Source organism: Rhincodon typus, chromosome 24 (genome assembly GCF_021869965.1).
Source record: "Rhincodon typus isolate 14 chromosome 24, sRhiTyp1.1, whole genome shotgun sequence".
NCBI classification, from domain to species: domain Eukaryota; kingdom Metazoa; phylum Chordata; class Chondrichthyes; order Orectolobiformes; family Rhincodontidae; genus Rhincodon; species Rhincodon typus.
In genome coordinates, this window is record NC_063355.1 from 36,408,408 (window position 1) to 36,431,600 (window position 23,193).

General features: G+C 45.7%; 1 protein-coding gene across 1 annotated transcript in view; it reads right to left on the reverse strand.

Annotated features, from left to right (window-relative positions):
- The window catches only part of sgsm1a (small G protein signaling modulator 1a), a 110,111-nt gene that overhangs the window by 36,833 nt on the left and 50,085 nt on the right, over nucleotides 1–23,193 (reverse strand). The window contains 8 exon segments of the mRNA XM_048611492.1: nucleotides 1,552–1,715; nucleotides 3,509–3,576; nucleotides 6,324–6,448; nucleotides 8,768–8,899; nucleotides 12,696–12,841; nucleotides 13,467–13,534; nucleotides 17,632–17,784; nucleotides 19,955–20,117. Coding sequence (XP_048467449.1) covers nucleotides 1,552–1,715; nucleotides 3,509–3,576; nucleotides 6,324–6,448; nucleotides 8,768–8,899; nucleotides 12,696–12,841; nucleotides 13,467–13,534; nucleotides 17,632–17,784; nucleotides 19,955–20,117 — 1,019 coding nt within the window.

The following is a 23,193-nucleotide window of genomic DNA, read 5'->3' on the forward strand; positions in this document are numbered from 1 at the left end:
GTTGCGTTCCTCCAGCTCCACACTGTGTTATGCTTGTCCCTGATGCCTGATGGGGACCCTCCGGCTGACTGGAAAATTCCAGACAGCCTCTGGTCAATGGTCCTAATTGGCCTGTAAATCCCTTCAATGAGACCCCGCCACTAGTGAACAGGCGAACTTTTGTCCCTCATAATCTGGCCTTCCCAAAAACCCATAGGACGGGGAGATGCAGATGTTGCCCCTGAACAACACACCAGTGCAAAATTCCAGTGCAGCCCAGTTCCCGCTCCTATAGGGGGCGAAATTCCTCAGCATCAGCCAATCACACAAACCTGGGTCGATCCCGACCGGTAAGTTTCTGCAGTGAACATGTCTGGAATCTTCAAAAGGCACCATCGCTCTTCCAGTTAATAGTGCAGTTCACTGCCACTGGTCACACAGTGCACCATAACTAAGCTACATAATATCCCACAGGATGTGGGCATTTTAGGGATTGAGACCTACAGGGCAGCAGCAGGTTATTATTCCTTTATCTCCCCACTCTGTCCCCCCCTACTCCTGCAGAGACAGTCAATACGAAGCATTGTGTGCAGCTCTCTGATATAATCCTCCTCTCTGCACGGAGGTTAAAATATGTTGCAGGTATTATCTCAATAGTATACACAATCCAGGATATTTAAATAACTTTCTTGCCGATTTCAATTGGAAAGAAAATGGAACTTTTGCGTGTCAAATGTCCTCCTGTCAGAATCAAACAGCTCCACTCAGTTTCAGCAGGTTCCAACGCAAATTAAAGCTCATTTCTGCATCGCTTAGGCTCAGCAGTGACAATATCAGCCAGAGTCTAACGGTTCCCAGAGCTGTACATCCTCTCCAACTGCTGATTTAGTGCTGATTAGCACCGGTCAGATTATTACCCAGCGGCCCCAAGAGACCAGACTCTGTTCTCGATGAATGTTTCTCTGCTTTCTTCTCACAAGCAGAAGTGAGATTTCCAAATTGTCGTGGCTGATTCCACTGACGCAGTAGACCTTGAGAACATCATTCTACCACAACAATGTCCTGACACCAGGGCACAATCTAAAACCGCATTACAATCAGCTACATGGAATGTTAAATTCTGCACAGCATGGACCTAGAGGCAGCCATTTCAAAATGTAAAGAGATTTTAAAGAAAGGATCATTTTGCCAGATTAAGAGTATGATAGTGAGCATAAAATGCAGGAACAGAAGTAGTCTTTCAGCCCATCTAGTCTGCTCCTAAATCAATGAAACCATGGCTGATCTCCATCCTCAACTCCACTTTCCTGCCTTTTCCTATAACCCTTGATTCTCTTACTGATTAAAAGCCTTAGTCTCAACAGCCCTCTGTGGTAAAGAATTTCACAGATTCATTCCCCTCTAACAGAAGGGCAATTCCTTCTTATCGCTGTTTTAAATAGGTGACCCTTTATTGAGAGACTATGCCCTCTGGTCCCAGGCTCTCCTGCAAGAGAAAACAACCTTTCAGCGTCTGCCCCGTCAAAGTCACTTAAGATTCCTGCGCCATTCTGGCGAGGAACATTTGCGTACCTTCCCTCTCTGCGACCACAAAGGGGGGTCCAGCTGTCCACGAGGCAGAAGGCCGTTCTCCAGACACGACAGGAAAGCCAGCAGGTGTCCTCCCTTTGGAAAGCGGAGGGGGGGCCTCTGAATCCCGTCCTGACTCACCAGGACCACCGTCCCACCACTGTCAACTGTGAGCACACAGGGAATGAAAACACGGCCATTAAGAGCAGAACGGCTGAGGGGAGTGGCAGCAGCTGATATAAACAGGAGAAGCTGTGGGAGACAAGAGGCAGCCATTTTAACCACTGCCTGGGTCAGAACCAAAATGCTGGTGCAATTTTATTTCTGACGCCAAAAGGGAAAAAAAAGACAGGAAACCAGAAATTAAAGCCTGTTCATTATTTATTATCACTGTTTTCCTCTTAAAGGTCAATATTCCATCTTTTCAAGTGACCTTCACATTTGCCCCACTTAGTCTCTCTTCAGGCAGGCCAAATACCAGGCCAACTGCTCCTGTCTTGGAGGGACCCTGAGGGCGGGGTCCCAACCCCAAACACAAAACCCTGTCCCTGTCTCCTTCACCTCCCTTCAAACATCTGACATCATTCGTCGGAGGGAGGTTAGGATAATCGAGGTACCTCTGATGTGATCCATACAGGAGACTCAGCCGGCAGTTTTGCTGGAGAAGGGAGTTTGACTCAGCATCATTTGAGGGCTTCACTCTTTCTTAAGGGTTAGGGAAGCACAAAGCATCCCTAGTTTGGACAGGAGGTACAGGCTCTTGTGCACAAGGTCTTTGGCTTGGCATTATCTGCTATGAATAAACAGCTATGCTTTTGCCCATACTGACACAGCAGGGACTGATGTGTGACAGACAGGCAAATGCTGTGTGAACAAAACCCATGCTATGCCACTCTTCTGGGTAGCGTTGCACTACCCAACAAACTGCACCTCCTTGTCAGTTGAGATATAGAACACACTGCCTGAAAGCCTGGTGAAAGAACATTCCAAGAACAATGTTCCAAACTGGGTAAATACTTGAAGGGGAAAACATTTGCAGGGGATTGGGACACATAGGATGGTCCTTCAGGCACAGGCATGATGGGTTTAATGGCCTCTTTCTACGCAGTGTGATTCTGTGGAACCATCTTTACAGCACACAAAGCTGGGTAAACACCAACAAAATGATTTTAGCTGCATTGTATTGAGTACCGGTGACCAGGTTACCGGACTACCGGTCTGGAGAACGGGAGTTCAAAACCTTCTGTGACAATCTGACAACTTGAGAGTTTTAACTTCAGTTTTTAAAACAATCTGAAAGCAAATTAAATTAAATTTAAAAAGTCATAATTAGTAAATATGACCATGAATTGCTGTCAAGCTTTCATGGTAGAGTCCTACAGACAAATAAATCTGCTGAAAATAAAGTCAAATACTGCAGATGCTGGAAATCTGAAATAAAAACAGAAAATGCTGGAGAAACTCAGTAGGTCTGGCAGTATTTGTAGATATAAAAGCAGAGTTAATACTTCGAGTTTGAAACGACTCCTTTTCAAGTTCTAAAGAAGTCATATTGGACTTGAAACATTAACTTTGTTTCTGTCTCCACAGATGCTGCCAGACCTACTGAGTAACTCCAGCACTTTGTTTTCATATTAAGGAAATCTATTGCCCATAACATACCTGCTTGTTTATGAGACTCTAGCTCCACAGAAATGGGGTTGATTCTGATTAGCCCCATGGAGGGACCTGTAAATCCCTCAGGTGTGCTAACACAGCCAGGGACAGACAGCGAATGCTAGTCTCACTGCCCAAAAATTATTTCTAAAAAACACCCTCAGTCTGTAGTTATGGGGTTGGGAGTGATAAAAAATAATGTATGAAGGTACAGCTGATACCTCATATTATCAGGGTATCTGGCATTGAATGGAAATACAACCTTAACATATAAAATTCTGATAGAAAGTTCTGTCCTTCTTACTCTGTTGATGACAATGTAGGTAGACAATTTCCTCCAGACGAATGGTCATGGCATAGTCCCAGTATATACTGAAAAAGATCAAATCGTGACCATTTAGATACTGACATTTCACAGTGAGCAGCCATTTCCTACGGCTTGAACACTTCCTGTGCTGCAGGCAGGTCCAAGATGCTAATAACAGGTGAAGAGATAGAGTTGGTTGGAAGATGTGCTCTTGAATCAAGCGGAGAACCTTTACTCACTAGACCCATTCCAAATCACATAGCATTTGTGCAGGCTGCCCTAAGCTCCCCAGCAATTTCTGAGGCAGGCTCACAACATATTGTAGCTAGCCAGAGATGACAGTGACAAGGATACACTTTTCATCAAATACAGTCTAGCAATTGCCAGGGGCAGAGAGTGACTTGGAAATCATCCTCTGGAATGACCATTTCCAAATGTAACAAGGGTAAATCATTTATCTCAACATGACTCAGTTCCTGTCATTCATGGTATTAATAACAGGGAAGCAGTTTCTCAGGGTATAACTTCAGGCATATAAACCAATAGCCTTGTCTTAAAAAACAAAAATCAACCTGTTTGACCATTTCATGGTACACTTCTGGGGCAGGTAAGAGACTTGAATCCAGATCATTCCACCCACAGGCTTGTAATACTGCTACTGCGCCACAAAAGCCACTGCAAACAAACTAATTTATTGAGTTTTTGTTTTCCAGTAACCCATGAAAACTCTAAATTGGGTATGGTAGCCTAACGGTTATCACAACTAGAGAAGCAACCCCAATGTCAAGTCTCATCACAACATGTTGTGAAGCTAAACTTGAGATTGTGCCTAACTAACCGATAGCTCCAGGGAGTGACTGCGTTGTAAAAAGCCAACACATCTTTCAGAGAAGGGAGCTGGGTCCCACCGAAAGAATCAATTACATAGTCCCATACTCTCAATGATGAAGAACACTGCCTTGATAACGTCATATCTTAAGATCGAGTTATGCTATTCTTCAGGAATCTTGATAATCTGCAGCTTCAGGATTCACAAAAAGCTGTGTGACATGTACCACCTAGTCTCCAGTAAATGCTGTACTCATATGGACAGGATGGTTTCAACGGAACAATCCACAATCCCATCTCATCGGTGTTAACGGAGCAATGTCCTTGCTGAATTTGGACACTTCCATTCATTTTGTTTTCACTTTGTTTCCCCTTACATCTTCTGGAGCTGTTGATTTTTGTTGCTGCATCATCTCCAATGATCTCATGGCCCTACAGCACAATGCCCAAATTTCGGTTGGGAATGACAGCCAAGTTTCAAACATGGGTAATGCTGCAGTCCCATTAAGTCAATTGACTGACTTCTGCCCATTTTGTGTAACTGAAGGGTACGGAAACCTCCTACAGACTACCTGCCTGCATCTTCAACAACGATGCATGAATCCAACAGTCAAAGGAAGCCTTTTTACAGAGAAAATGACTCTGGACTTGTCTCGTTGCAAAGATTTGTATCACCCAAGTAAGGCAATAATTTGTTTGTTATAATGGTGAACATGGACTGGACTTTTTGAAAGCACCAGTTGTTATCCATGGATAGGAATGACTTTGTACACTCAACGCTATCCCAGGAAGCTATAACTTACCAGAGAACTCTGCTTCTCTTCCCCGGTGGCCAGACAGATTTCTGGCAATTGATGCTGGGAGTCACATAGCAAAAATCAGCAGAGACAGACCAAGTACCAGGCAGAGCAGGGTGATAAATTGGGTGAGCACATAGTGCAGAGCAGGTAGCAGAGAAAGCGCAGCCAAATAGAGCAACAGAAACAGTGAGCAGCCATTGGCACCGGCATTCACCCAAGTGAGTGACAGGATTGAAATGAAAAAGGAGAGAGGCAATAAGTTCACAAAATAAAAAGAAAAAGAGAAAAATCAGGTTAAAACACATCACAAATATTGCCATGCTTTACTGCATCCAAAAGCCAACCTCCTTTCACACATTCTGTCAAAGTGACTGCAAATATCAAAGCTGTGCCCTGCATCGATGCACACTAAAATCCCTCTTCCTTGTTTGATCTTGGCCTCCTCTCCTGAAGGTGTCAACTCTCACTGAGATGCATTTGTCTCCAAGTGCCTGCTGCTACCGAAATGGCCATTCCTCCACACGACATTGTAAGCAACACACAGAAGCTCAGTCAGAGATAATAAGAACTGCCGAATCTGGAGTCAGAGAGAACACAGTGTGGAGCTGGAGGAACACAGCAGGCCAGGTAACATCAGAGGAGCAGGAAAGCTGATGCTTTGGGTCAGGGACCCTTCTTCAGAAATGGGCTAACAAAAAAATGGGCCCCGACCAGAAACGTCAACTTTCCTGCTCCTCTGATGCTGCCTGGCCTGCTGTGTTCCTCCAGCTCCACACTGTGTTAGCACACACAAGCCCAGTATTGCCTTTAGACACATGTAGGCGTACCCACTGCAAACACAAGCTAACAGGCACAGAGATGACTCCTCCACTCCCTGCCATGATTACAGTATCTGCAAAGCCTGTGAAATTCTGGATGTTCACGAACAGTGTCACACCGGAAAACGCATTCCCGCTGTCAGTGGGGAGCATTCCGGCATTACATTTCATGAAGAAAATCTTCAGCTCAGCCTGAATTAAACATGCAGCAGACTTTGCCCAGACCTCACAGCAATTTTAATTTGTTGGTCAGGCTTGGTGAGTAAAGCTGGACTTTGACAAACTCGGCTTTTTAAGCCTCACATCTTGCCAAAAAAACAGTAAAGGGCAGTCAGGGAGATTCCAGCTCTGACGCAAGGTCGTTACCTCCTCTCATAATCCAAGTCCCCCACAGAGCCATTCATCAGCTGGTTGGGTGTCCATTTTAATGTCATGGTGTCTCCAGTTTGATGAAGTGAAAGGTATCCCAGGATAGGTTCCATATCGTCTTTCTGAGGAGAGAACATTAGCTAATAGTGAATTACTGTACTGAATGGACAGGGATTAACGTGAATGTTGCAGTGCAGAATTTCAACAAAGATCCTTAGACAGTGCCTTCCAAACCCATGACCATTTCCATTTGGAAATGCAAGGGCAGCAGATACACAGGAACACCACCTCTTGCACGTCCCCCACCAAACCACTCACCATCCTGACTTGGAAATATACCTCCGTTCCTTCACTGTCGCTAGGTCAAAATTCTGAAATTCCCTCCTGAAGGGCATTGTGGGTCAACCTACAGCTGGTGGACTGCAGCGGTTCAAGAAGGCAGCTCACCACCACCTTCTCAAGGGCAACTAGGGACGGGCAATAAATGCTGGCTCAGACAGCGACACTCATGTCCCACGAGGGAATCTTTAAAATAAACTGGTACCAAGGGACAATGGTCCCTGAAGATCTCAAATTAGTAAACAGGGATGAAGAGCACTTGGTCCAACCTGTCTGTGTCAAGGGGGTAGCAGAACCCAGGATCATTTTTATCGTTGTCAAATGTTTCTCCAGGCACTTGACCTAATCTGCCTTGGCTTTAGGGATACACAATACCCTGCTACCCCCAACCATATACAAGTAGCATGCACAGTTTAGAGCTTCCTTTCTACCCACCCGTCCCACCTCCGCTGCAGTCACATCAGCATCTCAAGTTCTCCCCCAAGCCACACACCATCCTGACTTGGGAACAAGGGATCACCGTTTAAAAATAACAGGTCACCAATTTAAGACAGAGAGGAGTCAGAACATTTGTCTCAGAGGGTTGCAAATCTTTACAGCTTGCTTCCTCAAAAGGCAGTGGAAGTAAAGTCTTTGAAAAAGTTTTTAAACGCAGATGTAGATGGATTTTTTGCGAAGCAGGGAGGTGAAAGGTTATTAGGGGGTAGGCAAAAAGTTGGAGTAATCATGTAAACCAAGCAAAATGACCTACTTCCTGCTGCTATCCCACACATTCACACGTTGGGACTATCCTGCTGTTCCTTCACTGACGCTGGGTCAGCAAACTGAAATGCTTTGCTTTTGTTTATACACAGGTTATGGACATTGGTGGCTAGGCCAGAATTTGTTGCCCATCCCTAACAGCATCGTGGGCATACCTACACATTACAGGCTACAGCGATTCAAGAAGCCGGCCTTACCCCCACCTTCTCAAGGGCAGTGAGGGATGGGAAACAAATGCTTACCCAGCCAGCAACATCCACATCCTAAGTATGAATTAAAAAAAAAGACTATTAATGTGACTGAAGGCTCTGGAACAAATGGGTATAAACCGAATATTAAATGTGAGGGTTTGACCACAGACCTTTCTCTAGGGAGTCTGGGAGGCAGTAGAATGCACATTGGGAGTCTGTGATGGAGACCATATTGACATTTAATAATAAGTGAGAAATGCAGTTGGAGGAAAGGGGAATCAGAGGACAAATCAAACACAGACTGTGGGTCTGTCACAGCTTGAGCTCCGTGATTATGTGTGTGTGCAGTAAGTGGAGAAATAGTTTATATCACTGCTGACAGCTGGGAGATTTCAAATTAAACCAAGGTAACATCCCTGCATAATTCATTGTGCAATACATATCAATGCAACAACTGGTGATCTACCTGCATTCGGGAAGTATTGCAAATAATTAACAGGCAGATTTATGGAGTCGTGTGCTGAAAGCGTGGATAGGAATTCTCAAATTCAGATGAGTTCATTATTAAATTCCAAACACTATGAATTGTGATTCAGTGGTATGAACAGTGCCTGATGTTGCAGTTAGCTTTAGTGAGAAAATCTATTGTACTGTCACCTTGACTACACGATGTTGCAAAGCACTTTATAACCAATGAAGTACTTTGAAATTGTGCTCACTGTTTACACAGGAACATAGAACCTAAAAACAGGAGCAGACCAGTCAGCTGTTCAATAAGGTGGTGTTGTCAGCTCCACTTTCATGTCTGTATGGAATATAGAAAACATCGCAGTGAATAAGATCCTACCTTGGGCCGGTACAGGGTTAAATGCTTCTCAGCAATGCTGTGGAACCTTTTACACATTCCAGGCAGGGCAGATAGCACTGTGCTTTAACATCCCATCTGAAAACTAGTAACTCCAACAATGCAGCACCCCCTCAGTACTCCACCAGGCTGTCAGGCTCCATTATGCACTCAAGTCTCTGGAGTGAGACTCGAACACACACACAACCCACCGACTCGAAGGCAAGAGGGCCACCTGTACCAGCATGCACAAGCCTAGCAGCACCTACAGTAAAATGCATGCACACAGTTAGACAGCTACTCACCGGCTGAACCAGGACGTTATTTTTGCCATACAGTAGCGTCGCCCGGGAGTTCTGGTGCAGACTTTCGACATAATCACGGGCAGAAAGCGTGAGCCGGTCATCCATGCTGCCACTAGAGTGTCGCTTCTGAATCTGGAAACAACACACGGGAGAAAAGAGCAGCAGCGAATGACACCAGGTGGTTGTGCAGAGGTACTTGCTGCAACATGGTGCTCAGTAACACAGGACCATGGGAAAGCACAGAGAAGTCATTTGGCCCTTCACTAAATTGATACTGAGGAGAAAGCCAATTGAGCCCACTTTAGCTAATCCTCTTGAAAAGCCCCTCCAGTTCCCAACTGCTTTTACAAATAGAAGTTCCAAGGTTTTTCTGTTACTACACAACCTGTGGTCTGGATTCGGTTGGAATGGGAGCCTGGACAAACCATCTTCCCCTTGTCTTATTGCCCAACTGTGTTTTTGTAAACTTCGTTCAGGATTCATGGCAATCCTTCAGGAGATTGACCAACATCTTTTTCAATTAACTATCTTAAGTCTATTCGAGGCTGAGTGACAGATTATTAATCAGTAAGGGGATTAAGAGTGTGGGGCTAAGGCAGAGAATGTGGAATGTGGTATTGAGGATCATCATCAGATCAGCCTTGATCTCATGGAATTGTAGAATGGACTTAATGGGCTGCATGGTTTACTCCTGCTCTTACATCTAATCGTTTTATTCATTCTCCTCAAGAAATGTCTACGGCCCCCACCACGGTCGCAGTTTGTAACACAGAATTCTAATTTCTCAGACCCCCGTGTGATATTTCCTGACTGGCTTTTTAGTTCTCATTGTGCTCGTAGCATTTGTGTCACCTAACCTTCAAACAGTTTCGTTATTAACGACTAATCTCTACTTACCTCACCATGGTGGTGTGCTACAAGTCACTCAGGGGTCTGTGTTGCTCTGGCATTGTATGTTTTTACCTGCATGTTCTCGCCCTGAGATATAAATGGTGATGGTTTTGGTTCCAACATTCTCTCCATCACACAGTTGAGTAGGAGTCTCTGTTTCTCTCATCATTTGCCACTGGCACGGGTTGGAAGGATTTGTAGGCCGATGCTCAACCATGTTGTATATGCACCTTCCCTGGACATCAAGTCCTGGAGTAGGACTCAAATGTGGAGCTCACAGGCAGTGACACCAACCCAGGACCTCTTCCCCGCCATTTACCTCACCCCAACCCACCATGTTCTGGGTAATCCTTGACACTTGCTCCTCAAGGGGAAAACGCCTCCAGTTACTGGGGCAAGAACTGGTACAATACCCTCTTCTACATCCCAACACATCACGGCGCTCTCGAATACAGAAGGGGCAGAGTCGAAAGGGAGATGGAAGGAATTTTCTTAAAAATTAATCAAATTTTCCAGTGATTCTTGTTAAATTTCTATTTATGGTCTGTGAATCAGTTTATCCCCAACAGTAATAGCCACAGGAAACACTGACAGCTCAGGGAGTTCAGCAGGTCTTCTCACTGAACAAGCGAGAATTATTAGTTTTTGTAGTGCTGGTGATAATAAGGAAGAGATTCAGCCGTGCTCACTCATTAGCTACCTAAGTGCAGGGCATTACTAATAACTAACTGGCATCAGCTCACGGGAAACAATGGAGTTGACAATGATGAGATTGATTAACTGGCTGAAGCCCACGACTGATAATTCTACCTTAATTGAAGCAACAAATAACGAAGGCAGCTCATCAAGTCAGGGACTACATGTGTCTTTACATGAAGAAAATGTCAACTTAAACTACACACCCCACTGTCCCAAAAAAATAGACAGACAGTCTACCCGAAAAGGTTTGCTTTGATACTATTTTTTGTTGCTTCCCCTCCAGTCCTGAAGGTGCCAACTTACACCAGGGCACTGTCCCATGTGCAGCAGCCCACTCTGAAAATTAAAAAAAGCACACTCGTATTTCTAAAGCAAGCCCTGCTGTGCCTCGTCATTAAGACAGTTCAAAGTTTCTCGCAGCTATGGACGGACTCTCTGTGCGCTGTCATAAGGAAAATCTGGCAGCCAATTTTGTTCACAGCCAGATTCCAGATCAGGAGAACAATGACAGAAAAAAATAAAGTGGATGGAAGAAAAAAAAACAAAAACTGGAACTTGACTCAGGTTGAAAACTAAGATTTTGAATGTTGCTGAAAAGAGAGAGATATATTGTTGAAGCTTTTCATCATCAGGACACATGCAAGAATGCCAAATTCCAAATGATCACAATAATTTATACACGGGGAACGGGTGCTGACTGGTTGGCACATTGGCATGAGCCCATGGCAATACCACGGCCCAATCAACCAGCATCTTTTTCTCCCATAATACAAATCGCTGCAATTTTATGAAAATTCTTGCCTTTGTCCTGATGAGTGCTTTGACAGCGTTTATCTCTTTTCAGCAATAATTATGTACAACCAAGCAACTGTTAACATAAAAACGAAGAGCACAAATAGACCATTTGGCCTATCGGGCTCTGCTGTCATTCCAAACAAACAGGACTGTAGTTGGTACCTGCACTGGTTCTCCATGGTTCCTGAGACCAAACGTCCGTTTTCTTATAGCCTTAAATATACACGGTGGAATACTCACAACCATCCAGGATTAGGGCTTCCAAAGTTTCACAACCCTTTGAGTGAAGGAATTTTTTCTCATTTCAGTCCAGAATAATCAACCCTTTATCCCAAGGCTGTGCCCTGTGTCAGCCGGGGAAATTCAACCTCTCAGTGTTGATCCTCTCAAACTCCTACTCCTATACTCACCAGCAACCTAATGACCTCCTTGCTGGAAAACTAATCAGGTACAGACATGAGGTGCATTAGGGCTGGGCACAGCTGGAGCTGTGTTGTACCCCCCGCCAACCATCACAGACTCGAACAACTCAACTGACTGACATTCAGCAGTTTTACTCACTAATGAGACACACAGGCCCGGTACGGAAGGCTGCTGTTGCCCTTGGAAACTGCAGGCCCAGTGTGAATCCAGGAGGGAAAGCTCAGGACAGGATCCAACAGGGTAAATGTAAGTCACAGTCTATGGGGGCAGGGTGGGCCATTTAGGACTGAGGCGAGGAGAAGTATCTTCACCCAGAGAGCGGGTGAGCCTGTCTGCCATAGAAAGTGGTTGGGGCCAAAACAGTGAATCTTTTCAAGGAGTTAGATATAGCTCCTAAGGCTAGAGGGATCAAAGGAAGAAAGTGGGACTGGGTACTGAGTTGGGTGATCAGCCATAATCATACCAATACATACAAGGACATGGGCCAAGTGCTAGAAAATGAAATTAGATTAGTTAGGTTTGTTTTTCACTGGCGTAAACTCGAACAGCCAATGGACCTTTTTTGCTGTGCGGTAGGCCTCTACAGGAAGGGCCAAACGCCCTACTCCTGCCCCTATTTTCTATATTTCTAAATTTTTGACAAGAATCACGTCAGAAGTCTCCCACTGAAACGAAAACCCTTAGCTCTGACTCTATCTTTGTGCGTGCTGGAGGATACCATCACATGACCTCTTGCTGCCCCTACCATTGGTCAGTCAAGCCCGCCCATTCGTGGCAGTTGGAAAACAGCGCGCACTGGGTCACCATTTTGAAAGATTCTGCATTCGCCATCTTTCGCCATCTGTAACCACAGTGTGGCCAAGCCAATTGAACAGAATATTTCCACTGTTTAAAAAACAAAAGGCCCACTGAGTTTCACTGAAAACCCCAGCCATCTCTTCCCAGGCTTGCTCACTGCAACGTCCTGGAGACTCCAGGCTTATCCTCAACTGTCGGCCTCCAAGATGGAAGAAGGGAATGAGACTCAATTGACGCACTTTCCCGCCCATTTATTTCACAGTCAGCCCGGGGCCCCTCGTGGGATCTCAAAAAAAAGGGAAGTAAACGTGACGCAACTCACACAAAGGGCCGGCCGCTTGGTGGGCGAGTCCTGGCGACAGTGGGCACTGTGGATGCGATGCCTCTGGACCAACTCATCCGCCGAAGGATCCGTCCAGTAATGATCGGCTGTCTTCATCTTAGTGTACTCCAGGGCACAGGGCCCAACTGGGAGAAAGAGGAGAGAGAGTGGTGCAGTCACAACCAGGATCTAGAGTCAGGCAAGAGGCATCAAGCCACCCGTTTAACACCAGCATTTAATGGCTTGCTGTTGTTCTGATTCATGTTTAACCTGAAAACCCACATCTTGTAACCCCTAGGAAAAGGCTGATGTCCAGCCCAGAATAGGGGCTTACTGGGACAGGCACAAATGTGCAGGTACCAAGGTACAAGATTCGGCCCGAGATACGAGCTGAAGAGCAGCCCATTCCGCTTCCCGGTTGTCATTTCTGTTACTTCAACTGGTAGCCATGATGCCGAGGTGCCGGTGTTGGCCTGGGGTGGACAAAGTCAGAAGTCACATGACACCAGATTATAGTCCAATAGGTTTCACAGCCCACCTGACGAAGGAGCAGCGCTCCAAAAGCTTGTGATTTCAAATAAACCTGTCAAACTATAACCCGGTGTTGTGTGACTTCTGACCTTGTCCACCCCAGTCCAACTCCGGCACCTCCACATCATATCTGAGGAAGAGCAGCAATTCCCTCTTACTGCTGAAGAAATGTAAATTGTCTTTGTGCAGCCTCCATCTGGTAGCCATCTTTGCTTCAATGTAAACTTCTCCAGTGCTCACCTAACAGCGAGCCCAATATCGGCCCATCCACAGGGTCCATCAGAAGAGCCTCCTTTTCGTAGTATTTGCTAAGGAGAGAAAAGATACAGAAAACATTTTCAATTGTCACAATTTCTGTACAGATCCACCTCCCCCCTCCCTGCCAACCTTCTGAAGGCACCCATGTCTTCACTGAGACTGTGAACACTCGGTTACACCCAAGTGACCCTTGTTTATCTGCCAGCTGGGATGGGCAGTGCCAGTGGGTTAATTGGCTATCATGGCACCTGAACTGGCACAGTTCCATCAGTCCATAGTGGAGGAAGACCAGAGAAACAAAGAGTCCAGGTTAGGCATGAACCATTGCCCCCTGTGTCTGAGGTAAAACCCAGTCAGACCACTGTCTTCCTGTGTAAATGGGCATCAAGCCACTGGAAGGAATTTTGACGAGGATATCCCATATTTAACTTAGATCCTTGAGTAGGCTTTTGCACTGATCTCTTCCTGTCAAGGGACAGGACATCTTTAACTGGAATTCTCTCCCTAAGATCATTGTGGGTCTACCTACAGCATTTGGACTGCAGTGGTTTAAGAAGGCAGCTCACCACCACCTTCTCAAGGGCAACTAGGGACGGACAATAAACGCTGGCCCAGCCAGCAACACCCACATCCCATGATTGACTAATTTTTAAAAACAGAGCTGGTAGAGAGCCACCTAGATTTTTGTTTTCTGAAAATAAGTGACAGACTTTTAGAAAAAAAAATCATAGCAAGTCATTTCATCACTTACAAATCAGAGAAATGCTGAGTGACATTGTCAACCCTTTAAATGTATGGTACGTTGCAAGCTTAACTTGTACAAATCTGAGTAGCATTGAGCTGAATAGTTGGAGTCAGAAGGAAAAATGAGGTGGGTGCGGAAAGGGTGAAGAGTGGGTGGAACCTCAGTAAAGGGGCTTATGTGTGCTCAGTAAGCAGAGAGGGGATGCAGTGTTAAGGGTGTGGAGTATTGTAGAGGTTAACAGCGTGAGCAGTATTCAGTGTGCTGTGTCACGTCCACTACATTGCATGTAATTGTAGCATTCTGTCTAAGGAACAAATCTGCTGCAAGATGAATGCAGGTGAGAGGTACAGATTCCACAGTTGCACAGCGCTCAGTATAGCCAGAAGTTGTCTCACCTCAGGCACCTCAGTCAGAATCATCTGGTGACTATAGTTGCGGATGCTCCCAAACACATACACTGTCCACCCGGAGTTCTGTTTTTTGCTAAAGAATTTCTCCACTGGTAAACACATTACAGTAAAGAGCCACATCAGAGTTGGCCAGACATTTATTTGTGATTGCCCCACAATGTGAGTTTCTTAACGTACCTTGGAGCTGTGTGTTTGTGTTAGATCCTTGGGTGATGCTTGCTCAAGCCGAGAACCTGCTCGTGGAGACTTTTGACGTGGGGAGGCTGTTGCACTGCAGCTCCTATATAGCTCTGGCTGAGCAGGAAATACTCCTGTTCTTCTTGCAATACCATGGGTGTATTGGAAGGATGGATGCACAGATTGATAATCAACCTGTTTGGCCTGGTTATGACACACCTTCCACAGCCATCAAATCTTGAGGAGGGAATTGAACTAGGACCTCCCTGACCCAGACACAGGGGATGCTAACCCCTCTCCCCCAAGAGCTTGAGGAGGAACTACAAAAAGAAGCAAAGACATTGAGAACATCCAACTGCACCTTTGAGGAACTCCAAGATAAGAATCAACCCAGATGCCCCTGGTGCATCTTCTTAGGGATAGTTTAAGGAAATCACTAGCTATCAACACTGACAGAAAAAGGAGCAATTCTCCAGTCTACCCCCAATAATCACATTGGGGTTATGACCTACTCCTGATCTGAGATTATTGCTTCCAATAAAGGAACGTACGATGCAATAGGCCACCATCCACAGGGCATTGATGACCACATTGTGCAGCTATACCAACAGAAGCCAATGTTGTACATCTCAGGGAGCCAGCTGAATTCATCAGCACAGCAGAGGGTATTTGTAACATCAGCATGGTGTGAATACGCAGTGCGTCCCAGTCACTTTGTCATGTGGCACACACATCAGTCATTCAGGCTGGGAGCAGATGCTCTCCAAAGGTTTAAGGCTCAGGATTGATGTATGGGAGCTACCTTGGGACCAGAGGCAGTTATAAATATATTAAAGGCAAAGCAGTAAATAGGGAGAGAATAGGCTCCCTTAAAGATCAATGTGGCCATCCATGTGTGGAACCACAGGAGATGAGTGAGATACTAAACGAATATTTTGCATCAACATTTACACTGGAAAAGGACATGAAAGCTCAGGAACTTGGGAAATAAATAGTGATGTCCTGAAAAGTGTTCATACAGACGAGGTGGTGCTGGAGGTCTTAAAATGCACAGAGGTCGATAAATCCATGGGACCTGATCAGGTGTTTTCCAGAATTTTGTGGGAAGCTGGGGACGAGATTGCTGGGCTCCTTGCTGAGATATTTGCATCGTTGATAGCTACAGGTGAGCTACTGGAAGACTGGAGGTTGGCTAATGCGGTGCCTTTATTTAAAGGAAGGCTGTAAGGAAAAGCTAGGGAAATATAGACCGGTGAACCTGACGTCAATGGTGGGTAAGTTGTTGGAGGGGGTTCTGAGGGATAAAATTTACTTGCACTTGGAGAGGCAAGGACGAATTAAGGATAGTCAGTATTGGCTTTGCGCATGGGAAATGGTGTCTCACTGACTTGCTTAATTTTTTTGAAGAGGTGACAAAGAGGATTGATGAAGGCAGAGCAGTTGACGTTATCTATATGGACTTCAGCAAAGCAGTCAACAAGGTTCTGCATGACAGACTGGTTAGTAAGGTTAGATCACCTGTGATCCATTTGGAGCTAGCCAACTGGATACAAAATTGGTTTGAAAGCAGGAGACAGAGGAGGGTGGTGGAAGGTTGCTTTTCAGACTGGAGGCCTGTGACCAGTAGTATGCCACAAGGATCGGTGCTGGGTCCACTGCTTTCTGACATTTATACAAATGATTTAGATGTGAATACAGGAAGCATGGTTAGTAAGTTTGCAGATGACACCAAAATTAGTGGTGTAGTGGACAGTGAAGAAGATTATCTCTGAGTACAATGGGACCTTATTCAGATAGACCGAGGGTTGGCAAGTGGAGTTTAATTTAGATAAATGTGAGGTGCTGCATTCTGGGAAGGCAAACCAGAGCAAGACTTATTACTTAAGAGAAAGGTCCTGGGGAGCATTGTTGAACAAAGAGACCTGGGGTCCAGGTGTATAATTCCTTGAAAGTGGAGTTGCAGATAGACAGGGTGGTGAAGAAGGTATTTGGCACATTTGCTTTTATTGGTCAGAATACAGGATTTGGGATGTCAACTTGTGGCTTTACAGGACATTGGTGAGTACTGCCATACAATCCTGGTCAACCTTCTATAGGAAGGATGTTTTTAAACTCGAGAAGGTGCAGAAAAGATTTGCAAGGATGTTGCTGGGTTTGAGTTATAGCAAGAGGCTGAATAGGGTGGGGCTTTTTTCCCCTGGAGCATCAAAGGTTGAGGGGTGACCTTATAGAGGTTGTTAAAATCATAACGGGCATGGATAGGCTGAATAGCCAAGGTCTTTTTCTTAGAGTGGGGGAGTCCACAACTAGGGGACATAGGTTTAAGGTGAGAGGGGAAAGATTTTAAAAGGGTCTGAGGGGTACGTTTTTCACTCAAGAGGGTGGTGTGTGTTTGGAATAAGCTGCCAGAAGTAGTGGTGGAGAATGGTACAATTAAAAAATTTAAAAGGTATCTGGATGGGTATATGAATTGGAAGGGTTTAGACGGGTATGGGCCAAATGCTGGCAAATGGAACTAGGTCAGATTGGGATGCCTGGTTGGCGCGGATGAGTTAGACTGAAGGGTCTGCTTCTGTACTGTACGACTCTATAGAAGAAAGGAGAAAGAAAGGAGGAATGTTCATCTCCACAGCCCCTCTCATAACCCAGCAAATAACTCGAATGTGGGAAAAGTCAAGTAAAACCATTCTTTACATAAGGTGTCACCACTATGTCACCAATTAGGAATAGCACTGCCCAGAATTCAATTCAGTTCCCTGCAGAGAGAAAGGCGTCTATTATTTCAAAGGCACAGCTGTAACAGCTCAGTACCAACCTACTGTTCTCCACTAGGTGCTGCACAATTTTGTCCAGAACTTTCTCGAAGAGGGCAGTGCGGATCCATAGATGTTTGACAGCCCGAGCAGACAGGTGAGGCACCTTCTGAGATTTGCGAACATGCTCTTGGGGCGCTGCCCCTTGGCTCCTCCTGTGGATACAAGCAGCACGTTATCAGGAGGGAGTCTCCAATAGTGAACAGCCCAATGGGTCGACTTCAAACTCACAGCAAGTTCTTTCTGTCGCACCTTTATCACGCCCGAGGAATTTGCAGAGTAAAAAGTGTGACACTAAATTGCAAGGATGATCTCAGGTGACCAAAGTGATAAGTTTTAAAGAGCATCTTGTAAGAGAGACAGTGAGGTGGAGAAATACGGGGAGGGAATTCCAGAGATTAGGGGTTACAGCAGCTACTGCTACAATCTCAACTGGACTCATCTGCGTTGCACATTTCTACAGTCTTTCCCGAATGCCTTGTTCTATAATTCATATCTTTTAGGTCAACTTCCCTTCTCAACCGGATTTTCTGAACTCTGTGCTGTGCACAAACAGCAGCTTTCAATAATTGCAGACCAAACGGTCACCAAACTATTCAGTCTGAGGCGGCCATGTTGGTCCCTGGGAATGTGTCCCCCTTACACATTCTACACAGGAATCCAGAGGGAATTCGGCGTCTTATAGAAGTAGAGGTTGACAGAGTGTTGTTCATTTCCAGCACTCAATATTAGGCTGGGTTTTAAACATCTCCTCACCAGTGGGTAGGATTGGCGGAGTAACGTGGTTTGTCCACCACCTACCCTCTCACACTGATCTGTCTGTCATTTTACTTGGGGATGGGGAGTGGGCTGAGTGTGCGCATGGAGAACGCCCGAGGCAGCCTGCCTGACCTTAGACCTATTGAAGCTCTTAATTAAGGACCACTTTGAGGTCTCATCACTGGACGATATCTTACCCCGTGTCAAGGGTCAGCACTCACCGTGCTTCAGCTACACGGGCAGACTCTTTTATGGATTCCCTAGGCTCGTCAGAGGCCTTGCCTCACATCATTATACCCCTCCCCCTCCTGACCTGCACTGCCCCCTACCACCCCTACCCCCACAACACCAATCTCCAGGCTTGAGGGGGAGCTCAGGGCCTCGTTCGGAGTCTGGGGCTCTTGTCGCACTTTGCCACTGTTCCCGCCCCTGCGCTAGGAGGCCCAAACTCAAGTCCCACTTGCGTGTCATAACATCCCTGGACAGATCGATTAAAAATGCCTCCTCCTGAAACAGGGCAGAAGCCTTGCCAGAATGGTCCCAGCGTAAATACTTTCACAGATTGTGAGGGAGAACCCATCAGCAGCAACGATGGGGAGCGAGAACTCAAGAGCACCCCTTAAAATCCAGTCCATTGAAAGTATAGCACAGGAATAAAACCAGACTTTATGCTCCATCTGATCATCCCCAGTTACACTTCATCTCACTCTCTGTATATCTTTTTATTCTTCCCCCTCCCCCCACCTCACTTAGCTCCCTTTAAACGTGTCAATGTGTGCTCGTAACTGTGTGTGGTGACAAGTTTCACATTCTCATCATTCTCTGGGTGTAAGATTGATCACAGAATCATACAGTACAGAAGAGGCCCTTTGGCCCATCAAGTCTGTACTGACTAAAATAGACTAAATCTACACTAGTTCCAGCTTGCAGCACAAGATCTGTAGCCTTGAACGTTATAACAATTTCTAAATCTACTGTGTCTTTTTAAACCCCCAGTTTAGTCTTAAGCTGGAAGTACAAGTGCTTAAATTTTCAAAACTTCTGAGAACATGTTTTCGAAGATACAATTTTACCGGTGAGGATTTGTACCAGATAACATAATGCTTCGTTGTACCTCAAAATGTTTGAAAGTGGCTTAGTGAAACTCAGACCATTTTGCAAAAGGTTGAAAGAGTGCTGCAGAACAGGAGGAGATCCTTATTCTGCTCGAGATATGAACTGGTTTCTCCTGAAATCCCTATTGGATTTATTCAGGTCCACCTTTAATAATTCTGCTCTTGACCTTATGCACTTTACATCCTGCCCTTTAAGAATCTTGAAGGCCTCTCTTTCCTAGTGGATTTAAAAAGAGCTTGTGACTATTGTTCCAATTGGACCTGCCACAGGACAACACAAGTTCCCTTCAGGTACATGGCAGCAGATCCTTTAAGTTACTGCCTCTGTTGTGCCACGCATTTACATGTAAAGCTATTAAAAAAGTTTCCAACAGACCCAAGACAATATTTCAGGGCTCTTGGCCTCAGCTTGCCCAAGCTTCCCTGATGTGCCCTCTGCAGAGTGTGTTACCTGCTCTCAATCAGCTGTTCCAGCTCTTGCACCTTCCTGCACAGCTCCTCGGCCAAAGGAAAGGTCTTTGCCACCTTCATGAACAAGGCGGCTATTTTGTTACTCCGGAGGAAGCCAGCCGCCCTTCGCTTGAGTCCGTGCAATACACAGGCTTCCACAGCAGCTGGGTGAGAGAAAGAGGACAGAGAGCAAGACAGCAAGAGAGCGGGACAGAGCGCGCGAGCGAGAGACAGAGCACAAGAGAGCGCGCGAGAGAGAGCGCACGAGAGAGAGAGCGCCAGCGAGCGAGCGAGAGCAAGCCAGAGAGAGAGAGCGCGAGAGAGAGAGAGAAAGCGCGAGAGAGAGAGAGAGAAAGAAAGCGAGAGAGAGAGAGAAAGCGAGAGAGAGAGAGAGAAAGCGAGAGAGAGAGAGAAAGCGAGAGAGAGAGAGAAAGCGAGCGACAGAGAGAGACAGACAGAGAGAGAGAGACAGACAGAAAGAGGTAGGGGAAGAAAGAGAGAGAGAGCACGGCAGGTGAGGCGGCAAATTAGTAAATGGGGCAACATTGACAGCCGCGTCAACACCACAAACATTTCAGCGCCTCCACCTTCCATTAAAAAGTCAGCCCTGTGCCACGCCATCAACTAAAGCGCTGCCAACTCTAGTTGTGTCAATTCCTGAAGGCTTCACCTTTCACCTCACCCAGGCAAACCAGCTTTGTCCCCTTCTGTGAACAACAAAAAGGACTGAAGATGTAAAAGATAAATGCGGTTTTGTTTTTAGTTGTGGGTTTTCTCCCTTGGGTTTACAGCAGCAGCAGTATCCAGTAGAATCTTTAATACCTGGATACTCCACGTGAACCCTGCAAGATTGATCACCCTCTTACCCCCAATTTCTGGAGGTTTTAATCCATCAGTCCTGCAGATTTCGGAGCCACATTTCATCTTAAAAATTAATGTGGGATGTTGGCAGCGCTGACGAGGCATATGCCGAAATGTCCATTTTTGCACAGGGGCAGTTACAAGTCAACGCCACTGGTTCAGGAATGGAGTCACACACAGGCCAGACTGGTTAAGAACAGTGGGCTTCTTTCCCAAAGGTCATTGGAATTTCAATGTGCGGTCAACAGTCACTACATTTCAGAACATAGTGAACTGTGAAGCACTTTGGAACAGTTAATGGTTGTGAACAGAGGATATATATCTTATAAGAATTTCTTAACATATCCTGCCATTCCTTTCTCCCTCAAGTATCTATCAAGCTTCCTCTTGCATAAATTATTTGCTTTGACCACTTCCTGTGGTCACGAATTTCTACTTCCCAACACTCACTGGGTGAAGACAAATCCTCTTGAATTGGATTTATTAGTGACTGCCTACATTTATGTCACTTAGTTCTGGTCTCGTATGCAATTACAAACATAGCCTCTAAGCCTAACCTAAAACCCCTTTCATAATCTTGAGGACTTCCTTCCAGGCATCCCTCAGTCTTCTGAAAAACAGCCCCAAATTACTCCAATCTTTCTTGATGGGTGCCGCTGCGCCCTTTTTCCTACAATGGAGAATGGAACATTACTCAATATGGTAAACATGAATCAGGACTTCTTCCCAGCCTCATTCCACATACATCACTGTGGCATCACACTAACCAAACAACTGGAGAGACTGATTCTCTGGAAGCCCAAAACAGTTGACATGGCAACACTGTGGGAAGAAGAGACACGGCTGTTGAAGCAATACCTGAAGGTCTGAAGCAACTTGTAAAGAACTATTCCTCCTTATTAAAGTTTCAATGATTTATGAAGAAATAAAACTAAGAAATAAGAGATCATTTTTCCTACCCTTTCCCCAAGGCTACGCCCACCATTCAATTAGATCAAATCTGATCTGGTCTTGGCTTCAGTGTCACTTTCCCACCTATTGCCCAAACCCCTGATTCCATAATAGTTCATAAATCTATCTACCTCGGCTTTGAATAGAACCTCTGCAGCTGCCCAGGTAGAAAATTCCAAAGATTCCCAACCCTCTGAGACAGGATACTCTGCAACTCCATCTTAAGTGGGCAACCTTTGCTCGGAAACCATCCTCCGAGGAGAGAGACAGCTGTTCAGCATCTACCCTGTCAAGCCCCCTCAGAATCTAACACTATCATGTGACATAACCATATGATTCAGTGCACATGCCCCTTAATGTGTTTACACATGGCAGAATCTGCTGTTTAGGCTGTTTCAGTTTTCTCTCCTGATCTTTGACTAGGTGCTTACAGCAGTTTTTGGGCAAGCAACGTACTCCAGAACCCACAGCCCAGAGCCCAGGCTGGTACTCCAGAACCCAGACTACCCTGGAGACATGGACTCAACCTTATCATGGCAGATTTGAGTTCAATAGAAATCTGGAATTACAACCTGACTATATGTAGCCATTGTTATAAATGTCTATCTGGTTCACTAATGGCCTTTAGGGAAGAAGGCCTGCTAAGAAGGGGGTGGTAGTGAGCTGCCTTCTTGAACCATTACAAATTTGGTCTAGGAACACCTACAATGCTGTTAGAGAGGGAGTTCCAAGAATTTGACTCAGCAACACCGATGGAACTGTGATTGTATTTCCAAAGCAGGATGGTGAGCGGCTTGGAGGGGAACTTGCAGATAGTGGTGTTCCCATGTATCTGCGGTCCTCGTCCTTTTAGATGGTGGGGGCCAAAACGCCAGATCATAATCCCCCTGCTGTTTGTGTGAGCTTGCTGTGTGCAGATTGGCATCTCCCACCTACACACCAAAACTGGTTGGGAACCATTTCGGGGTGTCTTGAGGATGCGAAAGGCACTGTATAAATGTAAGTCTTCCTTTTTTGTGAGATGTAGACAAGGGCATTTCAAGAGTGACAACTACCAATAGAGGCACAGGGTACACCGTGCAGGATGCCATGTTTGAAAATGCTGGGTAAGAGAGGAAACTCCCGAGCTCCCACTGGACATTTAGAAAATCACGTTTCAGTTTCTTTTCGAAGTCAACTTTAACCTTGGCCAACAGAGTGAGATGGGATAACAAGGTGTAGAGCTGGATGAACACAGCAGGCCAAGCAGCATCAGAGGAGCAGGAAAGCTGACGTTTCGGGCCTAGACACAATACTGGGTCAGTTGCCAGAGAAACAACCCCTCTGACTTCCCTCAAGGTAAATAGGTAGAAGATGGGTTGGGGGGAGGGGGTCAGCTGAACCTAAATAGCCCATTTATACAGGATCACGAGTAGGCCATTCCGACCC